General features: G+C 50.1%; 4 protein-coding genes across 4 annotated transcripts; 3 read left to right on the top strand and 1 right to left on the bottom strand.

The window, feature by feature from the left end:
• Positions 1-1,720: 1,720 nt before the first annotated feature.
• GLRG_06152 (uncharacterized protein) lies at positions 1,721-3,128 on the bottom strand (the record flags this gene model as incomplete). Its single annotated transcript, XM_008096837.1, has 3 exons — positions 1,721-2,090; positions 2,163-2,894; positions 2,968-3,128. The coding sequence occupies 3 exons, from the start codon at positions 3,126-3,128 to the stop codon at positions 1,721-1,723; spliced, it is 1,263 nt and encodes a 420-aa protein (XP_008095028.1).
• Positions 3,129-5,882: 2,754 nt separating this feature from the next.
• Positions 5,883-7,397, top strand: GLRG_06151 (phosphoesterase; the record flags this gene model as incomplete). The annotated part of the gene is made up of 1 exon (XM_008096836.1): positions 5,883-7,397. The coding sequence occupies one exon, from the start codon at positions 5,883-5,885 to the stop codon at positions 7,395-7,397; it is 1,515 nt and encodes a 504-aa protein (XP_008095027.1).
• Positions 7,398-8,854: 1,457 nt separating this feature from the next.
• GLRG_06150 (amino acid permease) lies at positions 8,855-10,453 on the top strand (the record flags this gene model as incomplete). Its single annotated transcript, XM_008096835.1, has 1 exon — positions 8,855-10,453. The coding sequence occupies one exon, from the start codon at positions 8,855-8,857 to the stop codon at positions 10,451-10,453; it is 1,599 nt and encodes a 532-aa protein (XP_008095026.1).
• Positions 10,454-11,576: 1,123 nt separating this feature from the next.
• On the top strand, positions 11,577-13,274 carry GLRG_06149 (TPR domain-containing protein; the record flags this gene model as incomplete). The annotated part of the gene is made up of 1 exon (XM_008096834.1): positions 11,577-13,274. One exon carries the CDS (start codon positions 11,577-11,579, stop codon positions 13,272-13,274), a length of 1,698 nt encoding a protein of 565 aa, XP_008095025.1.
• Positions 13,275-13,680: the final 406 nt, after the last annotated feature.

Raw genomic sequence — 13,680 nt, 5'->3', positions numbered from 1 at the left:
CCTAATAATCCTTTATACTAACTTATACTCCCTCTATAAGTGCCTTATAAAGCTTAGTACTACTAAAGAGAAGTAACTTATAATTAATATTATAGCGTTTTACTAGTTATATAAGTAATATAAGATCTATAAGATCTAATAAATATAAGGGGAGAATAACCTAGTAAATAGATTTATAAAGGTATTACCTAATAAAGCGCTAGAGTAGTTAATTAATAGTAGTTAATTAAAGATATAGATAAATAGATAGGTTTTATATATATAATAGATTATATATATAAAAAGTATTAAATACTTTTTAGCCTTTTGTTTTTATTACGTTTTTAGGCCCTTTATAGATAACTAGAAAATAGGGATAATTTATAGCACTTTAGAAGGTTACTAGTGTTATAATATTAACTATTACCTAGATATTAGTAATATAGATTAATACTAATTAGTTAGAATAACTATAGCTAATTTACTGTAGATCCACTAGATCTATAGGGATATTACGTAGTGAATTTGCTGCGTAATCCCACGATAGTTTTTCCTTCTTTACGCATAATTTAGAACTAGTATTTACCCCTATTATTTGTTACTTGCCTATTAATATGTACGGTTAACTGTATCACTATCCTGGTGAAACCAACAAATACACCAGTATGTTAGCGTAGGCACTGCTAAGAAGAGTCGACCTAAATTCCCTGTTAGTGGTCTGGCTGGGTTCCTGAGAAGTAAAAAATAGAGGAACAGAAAGTGATAGGATGAATAGTAATAAGTAGTATACGTATATTATCTTGTGCCTAAGGTATATGCACCTTGTTTCTGGCTGTGTTGTAGGCATTTATACTAGTACCCCTAGTGGGCACTTATGTATCTGTACCTACTCTGTGCATGCTCTCTAGCGGCCAACAGGAGGATGTAGTGCCTTACCGTTACAGAGCAAATATAAAGGGGTGCCCCAAACACTTGTAAGCTAAGGACAAGAGGTTAATCTAGTATATAGATATATAGTACTAGTATCCCTTACATTTCTGACGCCCCTCTATTGACAATCCCTGCTGGCAGGGCTAGCCTTGCTGGATATTGCGGCTATAGTGTAAGTCACACCTGGTCATGCTTACCATGGACCCAGTCTGGTTCCTCTGATTACGCCTACATATCGGATTAGGTGCCGTGCCTAGGGAGAGTTTTTACGCATTGCAGCCTGGAATGCAGCCTCGCAAACGGTTATTGGGTGATGAGCTCCCCTAGGGGCCCAGATATGACCCGATGTCCTCTACGGATACCGCGCTGATAGTGCAAGAACTGTTGCCGATCACAGACATAATGAACTTCATAGGGTTAAGGAGGTCGCTTCCAGCCACCAGTCCAGAAAGACAGGCATGTCCTATGGTCGGATGTTAACGCAGGCTATTGGTGCAGGTAGCCGGGATATGTTGGCGCGTATGGTCCAGAATGCGCGGAGGTTGTGGTTGAGTTGGTCCGTGAAGGGTGAAGTAATCCCGGAAGCGATCCGCGCTCGCATATTCTCAACTTGCTCCATTGTGGTGTGCGCCAATGCATACATAGCCCAACCTATCTCAGGTGAACGGTGGTACCTGTCGAAGTGGGCAATAATTATTCGTCAATTACCACCGATACATACGGTTAACCGTATCACCACCCTGGTGAACCCAACACTAGGATTTGGTTGCAAGGAGAAACCGCGATCCCCCTTTTGCCGAATTACCAGCTATTACGCCCCGGTAAAATCCCGAGTATGTCGTCGGTACCAACCGTTCGAAACGCCATCGACTTCTTTGCCAGCCAACATATAGCTGATATTGCGACGCCCTTCAGCTCGCAACTGCGCGTCCCAAAAGTCTGCAGTGTCAGTGATGACCCACTGGAAGCCCTGCTTCATAATCCAGTCAAAGTCGCTTCGGTGATCATGGCCATCCAATGACTTGTTCCCAACTACCGAGTCGTAAAGCGCAGGAGCCATGTTTTCCCGAAATTTATATGCAGAGTTGTTTTTTCGAATATCTGCCGGGATGCTGTAGTTTGCTGTGTCGAATCGCGTAAGATTTGAGGTAATGAAGTCGACGAAGTCTCCAGGTGCATAGCTGTTGTATAGTCAGCTAAGATGCACAGTGCCTGTACATGGGCTTCTACTATGGTTGGAGGTGAAAGCATACAAGATTCCAGATGTACTGAATGAGTCAGTCGCTGTGGTGTTATATAAAACGTAGTCTTGCAGATTTTGCAATGGTGCACCCGTGGAATACATCTCGAATTCGGCGCTGATTGTATAATTGGTCTTGGCCCATTCCATGAGAGACTCGAGAGTATTCCACGATGTCTCGTCTTCGGGATTGTAGACGGGAATGTAGGCAAGCTGAACGCCGGAGGCAAAGGCATCCTTGACCCAGTCTAATGCTTCGAACTCCGCAGGGCTCTTCCACCACTTGGCTTGCAACTTGTAGATACACCACTCGTTCGCAGGCACACCAGCTCGGTTGCTGAGGTTCTTCAACGCCCAGTAGGCCGGCTCTACCGCAGCCTTGTCCTTGAAATCGAGCTGGAGCACAATATTGACACCCGTTTCATATATGCTATGGACCATGTCCGGCAACGTCGGGACGGTCTCAATGTGTACTCTTCCCAGCTCGTCTCGAAGGTGCAGGTTTTCGATAAAGCCTTTGAAACTGCTTTGTATGACTAGCGGATTATACCCCTTGCCCGTAAACGGGTTGTAAGCTGGCTGCTGAGTCTGTTCGCCAACATCTGTGGTGCGCCCTAAGCCGCTGTCGTGAATCATCGACAAATAACCATCCTGAGAAAGATGTATGTCTGTCTCGATACATTCTAATCCAGCCTCCGAGGCCCGGAAGTAGGCATCCCGAGAGTTCTCTGTCGTGCCGTTCCACCTAGTTGAGGTTAGTCCCCAATGCTTTGTCGACAATAAGGTTTAGCCAACATCGTGCCATTGCAAAAGCGTACCTCAGCCCTCTGTGGGCACACAGAATGGTCAGATCGTCATGCCGATGACGAAAAGCGTCAATGATCTTTCGTACATCATATGGCTGTCGTGCTGCATAGCCCACTGACAGTTGAAGATTCCAAAGGGCAAGGACCGTAATTGATGTGATAAACGACTGCATATTAGCGGTAGCAGATCGGATTGGTGCTTTTCGCCTTACAATTAGCGGCTGCACTCGCTCATTAATATAGCGTAGTCCGGTAACGTCAGAGATTGGCACGTGTTAGTGATCACGTTAGATAGTTCGGTGCTATGAGAGGACAACAGCGCCAGTCCCCGCTTCGTATTCTCATCGTCTCATACTTTTACTTTGCATCAAGTGCACTTGGAGGGACCAACCATTGGCTTCCCCTCTGAACTATAACTTAGTGCAAACTCAATACCAATAAACAGCAGCACTGAACGGTATGGATAGCGATATTGGTGTTCCGCTATAATGCAGTTTAACCCTTTCAGAATGTATGGGTGTTGGTTATCACAGGGAAGGGATATCCCAAGTCACATATGAATGTGAACAGGATCGTGGTGTGTTCTTGTGGTTGTTGTATCTAGACTTACGGGCACCCACTTGTGGCAATACCCTTGCGTTGCAGGGGAAGGGTGGATACTGCCGGGGTGGCGGTGGGTCACGTGAATATCACGTGACCTACCTCCCCGGAGCACACCTCCCATATGCCAGCAATGGGGTTTATATCAACAATGTATCGGGAAGCTCTGCTACCCATAAGAACTCGATGAAACGATCATCTTAGTGGATCAATAAACTCAAACCATTATGGCCTTTTGGTAAAACATTCTAATTAAGCCCATCTTCTACTTCCCATTGCTTCCAAAGGATCTAGATCAGAACTCATGTCCGTATAATTCCTGATAAAAAGCCAATGCCTCAGGGTTCCAGCGGCGACAACACAAATTGGAGAACCTGTAACCTTCTTGCTTTACGTCTATTTTCTTTTCCTTACTTCCTTACAAGTGTTTTCAAATTTATTACTGTCTGGTTAGGATTACTTTGTCAGATTAATGAGCTGGGTGGTCACGTTGAACGGTCTCAAGGTGGAAATCTGTAGTCGTCAGAGGTTAGGTTTCTACGGTCTCAAACTGCTTTGGTTTACCTAGAACCACAATGCTTCTTAATAGCTTTGGAATCAGAATATTCTCGAGTCAAATTGTCCAAAAAGATACCAGCTCTGCGGTCGTTATTAAACAGGGTGAAGAAAGCTTGTCTGACCCTTTTTTCAGATGCACGAATTCAATAATTATCTATACTTGAACTTCATGCTTTGCATCACCTATTCATCATCCTAGCATATTTTGACTGCTTACTTAATAACATCATCAATTCTGCGCTCCATCATAGAACCACTAACTAATCGTGGCTAGTCCTGTGGTTTTGCGAGGCTAAAGTGGTGTGCGTTGTAATTACTCAATACTGGATTTCACGTTCATGAAATTTGGAAAGTGACTCGGATTTAGAACTGCGATCTATGGATCTGGTTTACAACAATACTCAACCGCTGAGAAAATTGTCATAGGGGCGCTGAAAAGTTTCGCACTGTCGGCCCCCTCATATTTACATGAACGGTTTGAGGATGGATATTGAATGTCTGGTCTTATTAACCAATCCTCATCGCTAGATCATCACTGTTAGGAGAGTTGTATCCAAACTTTTATTCGTCCCTCTCATGTTCCGTTCTTAAAAACATATCTATCCAAGGTGCCTCTTCCATTCGTCGAAGTCATGAAAGGCAATTCAATCGTGAGGTCTCTTGACCATGATATTTTCTTGCTTTTCTCCCAATTGACCAAGCTAAGCCAAGCTAGACAATAACCTAAAATGCCCCGATCTGGTAAAACTCGGCCGTTCTTACGTTAGATTCAGCTGCGTCACACTGTCTCACACTAGCGGTGCTCAGCCACCAAGCTATGTGGCCAAGCTCCTAAGCACTAACATCACATCTAGTCACTTTTAGTCAGCTCCAGTGCTGGATAGAATATTTAACGTGAGCAGGGTAAGGCCGTGACTAGATAGTAGTACCCCTGAACTAATAACCTCCTGGTAAGGTGTAGAGGACGTTAAGCTTTTTACAATAGATTATTCCCCGATAGATCTAGATTTAGTGCTCACCCATGCTGCAAGTTTGGATCATACATCAAGGAACGGCTGAAAAGAGCTCGGAACTAAACAGAACATGGAATCATTCAAGAGTCTGAGGGTGTGAACAGCCCCTTCCGAGCGGCAGTGGCCAACTACGGGTTCCGTGTGAATGGTATTCGCGATCTGGGGTATATACGCAGTTCTCGAGACGAAACATCTCCAGATTTCTGTTTGTTACGTCCAAAATATGCTCTTTCCTCCCATTCATAAAGAACTAACTGGTTTGGGGCTCCATTGTCACTGTCTGATACACCCCAAGACGATTATCGGATCGGAGAAATTTGGGCCCCTCAGGAACCGTCAGTTGCAAAAATGGAAGTGGTCGCTATGGACACATGAGACATCGTCGATCTTGCTAACATGTCCACATGAACAGCTAACATGCCCACATGAGCAGCCTAGCCGACATGGTCGGCATCGACAACATAGCCATGGTGGCTTACAGGGCCTACATCGTGGCTTACATGGCCTACATGCTGGCAGCAGATTCCGTGGGTGATATGGGCCACTCGTGCGAGCTTCGGGGTATACGGTGGTGCTTGAACAAGTATATACAGAGATTGTTGTCGTCTTCTTGGCGTTTTCATTCTTTTACTCATCTGCATCTCATTTACATCAGTTAACCCAATTACTTGCTTCCTTTCTCTCCACTTTCGCACTCGTTGAGATAAAGACTCTCCAGTATTACATAACCGTAGCAATAATCTTGAACATTGCAAGATGGTGCGCATCATTTCACTTCTTGTCGCCGCAGGCATGGCAATGGGCGTCCCTAACGAAATCGCTGGTCGGCATGGCTACGACAATGATGGATATGGCAACGGTGGCTACTGGCCACCACCCTCGGCCACACCAGTTAGCTCGACAACTGACAATCAGTGCACGGCGACATCGTCAGTCATCCAGTACACCTCGACCTCGACTGGTAGTCAGTACACGTCAACCTCGATTGGCAGCCAGTACACGTCGACAGCAACTACGTCGACATCGACTACATCGACGCCGGCTGACCTTCGATACACGGAGACAGAGGCGGGAGCTGTGGCAGCGGCGGCAGCGACTGCCTTGACCTTGTCGCCTGTGTCCAACGTTACAGGCAAAGTCTTCAATCGCATCATGCAGGTCTACCTTGAGACAACTGCATATGAGAACGCCATTGCCGACCCCAACTGCCAGGCTCTCATCGAACAAGGCATCTTGCTGTCTAATATGTACGGAGCAGGAGCTCCCAGTCAGCCCAACTACGTGGCACCGGCCAGCGGTGATATCTGGGGTGTTAACAGCGATTCATTCCTCCTGTTCAACCAGAACGTGTCCACCATGGTTGACCTGCTCGAAGACAAGGGAATTAGTTGGGGCGATTACAACGAGGGGCTTCCCTATTCGGGATTCGAGGGCTTGACGTACACCAACCCTGTTGAGGGAAACTACGCGCGCAAGCATAACCTCCTCGTACGCTTCGACTCGGTTAGCTTTGACTCGGAGCGCCTGGCGAAGTTGAAGAACTTGACGCTCTTCTACGAGGACCTCAACAACAACCGCCTTCCACAGTGGCTATTCGTCACGCCCAACCTGTCTCACAACGGACATGACACCAACATCACCGTGTCATGCAACTGGACTCGCAGCTTCGTTGAGCCGCTATTGAGTAACCCCAATTTCAACGACGGGAAGACGCTTGTCTACATCACATGGCAGGCCAACGGACAGTACCCATTGGCTCGCAACCATGTAGCCGGTATTCTTCTCGGCTCAGCTATCCCTAGTTACCTGGTAGGTACCTCTGACAGCGCCTACTACAACCACTACAGCGAGATGTCGTCGGTACAGGCGAACTGGAACCTGCACACCCTCGGTCGATGGGACGTTGGTGCCAATGTGTGGAATTTCATCGGCTCCAAGACGGGCGACGCCCTTCGCTATTGGAACGAAACCATTGCTGGCGACAGCTTCGTTAACTACTACTGGAACCAGAGCTATGGTGGCGTTTTCAGCAACGGCTGCAATCTCCCGCACAGCTACGTCGCCCCGAATCTCGACATCCTTGGAGGTGGCTACCGCACCGTGCTGCCTGCCATTGCCAGCCTGTGGTACGGCTCGGGTCTGCCTAGCTACTACCGCAATATCATCGAGGTTAATGATGCCCTGCACCCGCCCCAAGGCTTCGAAGTGCCCATTGGTCTCTCTACCGCTAAGAGTATCGACGGTCCTATCCGTTACTGGCCCAATGACTGATTGTATGGGATTGTGGGACTACGCAGGTCCAAAGTACCAAACAACATGAGATCATCTCCATGAATTACTTTCTTGGTGTGTAATTTGGTTTGCAACGCGGTGTAGTTGTGGAAGTAGTCTGTCACAGTACGTAACAGGGCTTTTAGCCCCTAGGCACCGCCAGTTACGGTATATGTCTGTTTTGTTTCCGTGTGAGCATTTTCTACATATCGTATCTAAAAAATAACAAAAACGATCTTTTTGTACTTGTCGTATTCTATGATGGCTGACAGCTCATAAATTTCTGCCACTGTTACGGTGGTAGCTCTACTCTATGCGCTTGGACACTCAATGCTATCAGCCGTGATCCGACAGTGACAGTCAAAAAGCACCGCAAAAGATTCCGATTTCTAATTGTTCTACTACAGACGAGTTGAGCTATGGAACGGAGCAATACCTAAGTAACTCTGGTCGGCGTTTCGTCATCTTGGAATTCATCTCGCCTAGATATTAGTCGCCAGAAGTACTACATATGTATGTTGAGCTGATAATGAACACTAATCGAAGTAATCCTTCGGTTTTTAGAAGGTGAAGACTCTTAGAGAGCTACGTTTGTCTAAGCTTACTGACCTTTCACGACCAACTAGCTACGCACCCGCAAGAAAAATAACTCTAACTTCGTTGGCCCGACAAGAGTAGGTACACTTCACCCAGAATTTCATGGTTAAATATGCTTGCTTATGGGTCTCCTCAAGTCCTTTCTTCGTTGTCAATATCATTCGTGCCACTTTACTCGTCGCCAAAAAAAGAAGCACCAATCCCCCCGCATCGTTGGTCAAACTCTCGCGTAAGATTTTCGTTCCACCCATGCAATCGGTGGATCGAGCTGGTGCCCACAATTGATTATCTTTTCATCGACGTTTGTTTCATCAGCTTTGCGGGGGAGTTCCGCATCTTAAAAGTACCGGTACGTGATTAACGGCGTCTCGAGCAACATGCGGCTCCAGCTGGGTGGGTATATTGCATTATAGGCAGAATCCTTGCCAAAATCGAGAAGCACTGGCCAAAAGCTTCATCTCGGCGAGGATATGCACCTAGTAAGGGGCCAGCTGCAGTGTCGGATAAGTGTCTGGAATTTCAGTGGTCAGCCAGTCTGCCCCTGACATACCTGCCAGGGGGATTTATCAAGAGACTAGTGGCAACCCCCGATTACCTGCGACAGAGGCCTCACCAGTTGGCCATTATCGACCTCAGGGCCGTCGGCAATCGGGCTTTATCAAGTTAGCGGCTCCAAAATCGACATGAATACAGGGTTGCTGGCGGAAGTGGGTGCCTACATCGTCTTCCGTTAATATGTTATAACCACACGTCGCATTTCATTGTGTATCTACGCAAGTCTTTCGCGGCTCTCCCTTTTCTAAATATCTCCTTGATCCGCAGGCCAATCTGAACAATCTGGCGGTCGGCGGATACCAAGTATGGATTCTGAGAGCAAATCGCACGGCCATAGCAATGCGGCGGTCGCCGACGTCAACAACACACTCCCGGTTGACCAGCACAATGTCGCCATCAACGCATCAGGTCATGTACAGGCACTGGAGCGGAATTTCAGTCTCCTCTCCCTGGCTGGCGTCGGCCTCGTCGTTGGCAACGTTTGGCCAGCGGTGGGCGGCTCCATCCTCGTCGCTATCTTCAACGGCGGGCCCCCGGGCGTGCTCTACGAGTTCGTCGCTGTGTCCGTCTGCTACTGGACCGTCGCCGCCAGCATTGCGGAGCTAGCGAGCGCCATTCCTTCGTCCGCGGGCGTGTACCATTTTGCGTCCGTCACGCCTGGCCGCCGATGGGGACGCGTGATTGGTTTCTTCGCCGGATGGTGGAATTACCTGGCTTGGATCCTCGGCGCAGCCAGCATGGCGTCGATTTTTGGTAACACGGTCGTGCAGATGTACGCCCTCAACCACGCGGGGTTTGAAGCGAAGCCCTGGCACGTCTTCATCGTCTACATCATCGCCACGTGGATCGCCTGCGCCATGGTGTGTCTGGCCAATGGCGCCATGCCTCGGATCAATGATTTTGGAGTCTTTGCGATCTTGGCCGGCTTTCTTATCACCGTCATCGTTGTCGCTGTCATGCCTGGCCACGACGGACGGCCGCCTCATGCCTCCTCCTCCTTTGTCTGGACCGAGTGGACCGCCGACATCGGATACCCCAACGGATTCGTCTTCGTTGCCGGCATGCTTAACGGAGCTTTCAGCGTTGGTGCTGTTGATGCGACAACTCACTTGGCAGAGGAGATCCCGAACCCCCAGCGCAACGTTCCCATCGCCGTGGGACTGCAAATGAGCATCGGGTTCATCACCGGCTTCTGCTATCTGGTCGCCGTCATGTACGCCATCAATGACTACGACGCCCTCTTCGAGTCTCCGTATCCCATTGCCGAAATTTACCGCCAGGCCACCGGATCTGCTGCCGGCGCGACTGGTCTGCTCGCCTTGGTACTCGTCTGCATTGGTTTGACACTGATAGGATTGTACATCACTTGTGGCCGTACACTTTGGGCGCTCGCTCGTGACGGGGCCAGCCCCAGACCCGGCGTTTTTGGAAGAGTGAATTCCAGACTGGGAATGCCAGTGTGGTCTACCATTTTTTCCGCTGTGTTAGTATCAATCCTTGGGGCAATCTATGTTGGCAGCACTACCGCTTTCAACGCCTTTGTTGGAAGTTTCATTCTTCTTTCCAGCAGCTCCTATCTTGCCGCTATCTTGCCCAACCTCCTGGCAGGAAGGACTCGGGTCGCTTACGGGCCGTTTCGTATGCGTGGATGGATCGGCTTTGCCGTCAATGGCTTTGCCTGCGCATACATGCTGGTTTGGTTTGTCATCTACTCTTTCCCTTACGCGCTCCCTACAGATGCACAGTCCATGAACTATGCATGTCTGATTTGGGGAGGCTTCACTATCTTGGTTGCCTTGTGGTGGCTGATGGGGGCTAGAAAGGGGTACGAAGGCCCGACGACAACGGGGGGCATCGTGACAGAAACGGAAGTCGGCACAGGGTCTCACCATCTTGCAAAATGATGTACATATTTGTGTGGTTTCCCATTATCATGAATACCGATTATGCGCTTAAGAATATTAACATAACGAATCAGCGTTGGCACAGTGACTTCAGAGTGCTGTCATTGGTTATGCCGAGCAGGTCTTACATGGTCTTGCTTATCCACCAGCCTTGTTTTCTTAAATTGGAAACTATGTTAATCCTTTTTTTGTCTTGTTCTTCGTGCTTAATTGTATCAAGGATCACAATCAGTCTCAAAAATATTTTGTCATGTTCGAGGGCACTGACTTGTTAGACGTCAGACATAGGGTCATGATTCCTGCTCTCATTCACTTATTAATTGCTCACTTACATCTGCAGCCACTTTAAAGCCAGCAGGTTTGAGTCATGACCTCTAACACCGTCTTTTCAAGACTATAGATATGTTGCTATGGATCAGGTGAATAAATCGTGGAATAGCAGCGGCTCATATGGACATACAAGCACCGCTAGCTAGTACTTACACCTATTGCCAACGCACAAAGATCCCTCATCATTTGGAACCAGGCAAGATGATTAGTAATCGAGCTAGTCCTAGGACTAAAACACAAGGACCGCAGACCACCTGAAGAAGGCAATTAGTACTAGCAGCTTCTGGACTTCCATGGTACGGCTGAATCATTTCAGGGAGCATCGTGACCCTGCGATAGTCAGATCCGGTGTTTTCCGTCGTAAGCTGCCCGTGACCTCAAAACTTTTTGGGGGGAGGGGAGGGGTGGCGGTCGTTGCATTGACAGAACCAATGATTCATTGACAACAGAGCCGATGATGCTAGAAATCAACGGCGGGACATGTGTTTGGGACTAATCGTTATGTGTATATCGGTGCTTGGACTTATCGGGGTTTCAGGAATGTTTCTTGGAGGATCGGGAGATGGATTTAAGTTCACCGCATGTTCGACGAGGGGGAAGGGAAGCAAGCAAGCGGCGAAATGATAGTCCGGCATGAGACACCGACCAACACATCAATGACAGCAGATGTCTCAACCAATCGACTACTACCCCCCAACAACGATCCCTAACTTTGCCTCCCCCCCTCCATGCTGGTTAGGTAGTGAACAATACGGCAACAGGACTATCGCTCAACCAGTGAAATCAGCTCAAAATGAGAAGCAAGGGTTTCTCGTCCGCCGTCCTCTCCCATCTTGACCAGTCCTACCCGTACAATCTCGGCTCCTTTCACCGCCCCGTGAGTACGACAAGCACAGATGCCCAAATCTGGTTCAACCGCGGCTTGACCTGGGCGTATGCCTTCAACCACGGGGAGTCGGCGAGATGTTTCCAAAAGGCCATTGACCATGACCCCTTCTGCGCCATGGCTTACTGGGGGCTCGCGTTCGTGCTGGGGCCCAACTACAACAAGCCGTGGAAAGTCTTTGACGGGCAAGACCTAGCAGAGACCACCAAGCGCGCTCATCGCACCATCTTGCAGGCACAGGGCCACCTCGCCAAGGCGATGCCCGTCGAGGTGGCCCTCATCAACGCCCTCGCGTGCCGGTACCCGCAAGAGACGCCCGCGGGCGACTGTTCGCAATGGAACGAGGACTACGCCCGGGCCATGGATACGGTGCTGCAGGCCCATCCCAACGACCTTGATGTGGTTGCCCTCTGGACCGATGCCACGATGAATGTCACGCCCTGGAAGCTGTGGAACTACAGGACGGGGAAGCCCATCCCTGGTGCCAGGACGCTGGAGATCAAAGACGTGATGGACCGGACTTTCAGAGTGAAGGGCTCTCTGCAGCACCCGGGCCTCCTTCACTTGTACATCCACCTCATGGAGATGTCGCCCACTCCGGAGGCCGCTCTCACGATAGCCGACAACCTGCGCGGGCTCGTGCCGGACGCGGGCCATCTGGAGCACATGCCCACCCATCTCGACATCATATGCGGCGAATACCGCCGGGCCATAGCCTCCAACTCTGACGCCATCCGTGCTGACTCTAAATTCCTTGCCCGGGAAGGCCCACTGAACTTCTATACCCTGTATCGTTCCCATGACTTCCATTTCAGGCTGTATGCCTCCATGCTGTGCGGCCAGTCCAAAGTAGCACTCGAAACGGTGGGGGAGCTCGAATCGACCATATCGGAAGATCTCCTGCGGGTCAAGTCGCCGCCCATGGCGGACTGGCTGGAGGGCTTCCTCGGCATGCGGATGCACGCGCTAATCCGCTTCGGTCGCTGGGACGACATACACGCCCTCGAGCTTCCTCGGGACTCTCAGCTCTACTGCTCGACAACGGCCATGACGCACTACGCCAAGGGGGTCGCCTTCGCCGTTCAAGGCAGGGTGGAGGAGGCGGAGAAGCAGCGGGTCCTGTTCGCCAGGGCCGCGGAGCGGGTGCCCCCGTCTCGCGCCGTCTTCAACAACACGTGCCAGGAGATCCTCTCGATCGCGGAGGCGATGCTGGACGGCGAGCTGGCCTACCGGAAGGGCGAGTACGAGACCGCCTTCGGGCACCTGCGCAAGGCCGTGGAGAGGGACGACGCCCTGCCCTACGACGAGCCGTGGGGCTGGATGCAGCCGGCGCGGCACGCCCTCGGCGCGCTGCTCCTGGAGCAGGGCCGCGTGGCGGAGGCGGCGGGCGTCTACAGCGCGGACCTCGGCATCGACGAGACGCTGCCCCGGGCCCTGCGGCACCCCAACAACGTCTGGGGCCTGCACGGGTTCTACGAGTGTCTGGTGAAGCTCGGGCGCCACGACGAGGCCAGGATCCTCAAGCCGCAGCTGAATCTGGCGTTGGCCGTGGCCGACGTCCCCATCAAGTCGTCGTGCTTCTGTCGTTTAAAAACGGTCGATTGACAGATAAGGTACCTGAGGCCGCCGTCGCAGCGCGACCTCAGTGACACCCAAGGACCACGGGCCAGGTTATGACACTGGCTTTCCTGAGGGGGGAGGGGGGGGGGGACAGTGATGGCTCTGTAAGAAATAGGAAGGATTTGGGCTAATAGGGACGTGGAATGTGACGTGATGGGCGGGGGCACATAGGACGGATTGCATCGACGTGTTGGGAAGCATTCGGCAGATGGCGGAGGAGAACAAAACAAGTGAACTTTGTGTAGGTCTAGTACTGTCAATCATGTTCCCCTCAGCTCCGTGGTATACAGCTCAAGTATTTCACTTTTTGTGCGTTGCATCATGATATCAAAAGCATCCTCTGCAAAAATGACATCCGATTCATCTTAGGGGGGGGCTCCGGCTTAGACAT

This window comes from Colletotrichum graminicola (assembly GCF_000149035.1).
Source record: "Colletotrichum graminicola M1.001 genomic scaffold supercont1.22, whole genome shotgun sequence".
Taxonomy (NCBI): Eukaryota; Fungi; Ascomycota; class Sordariomycetes; order Glomerellales; family Glomerellaceae; genus Colletotrichum; species Colletotrichum graminicola.
Note: the sequence above shows the minus strand (reverse complement) of the source record. Positions and strands in the feature narration are given on the sequence as shown.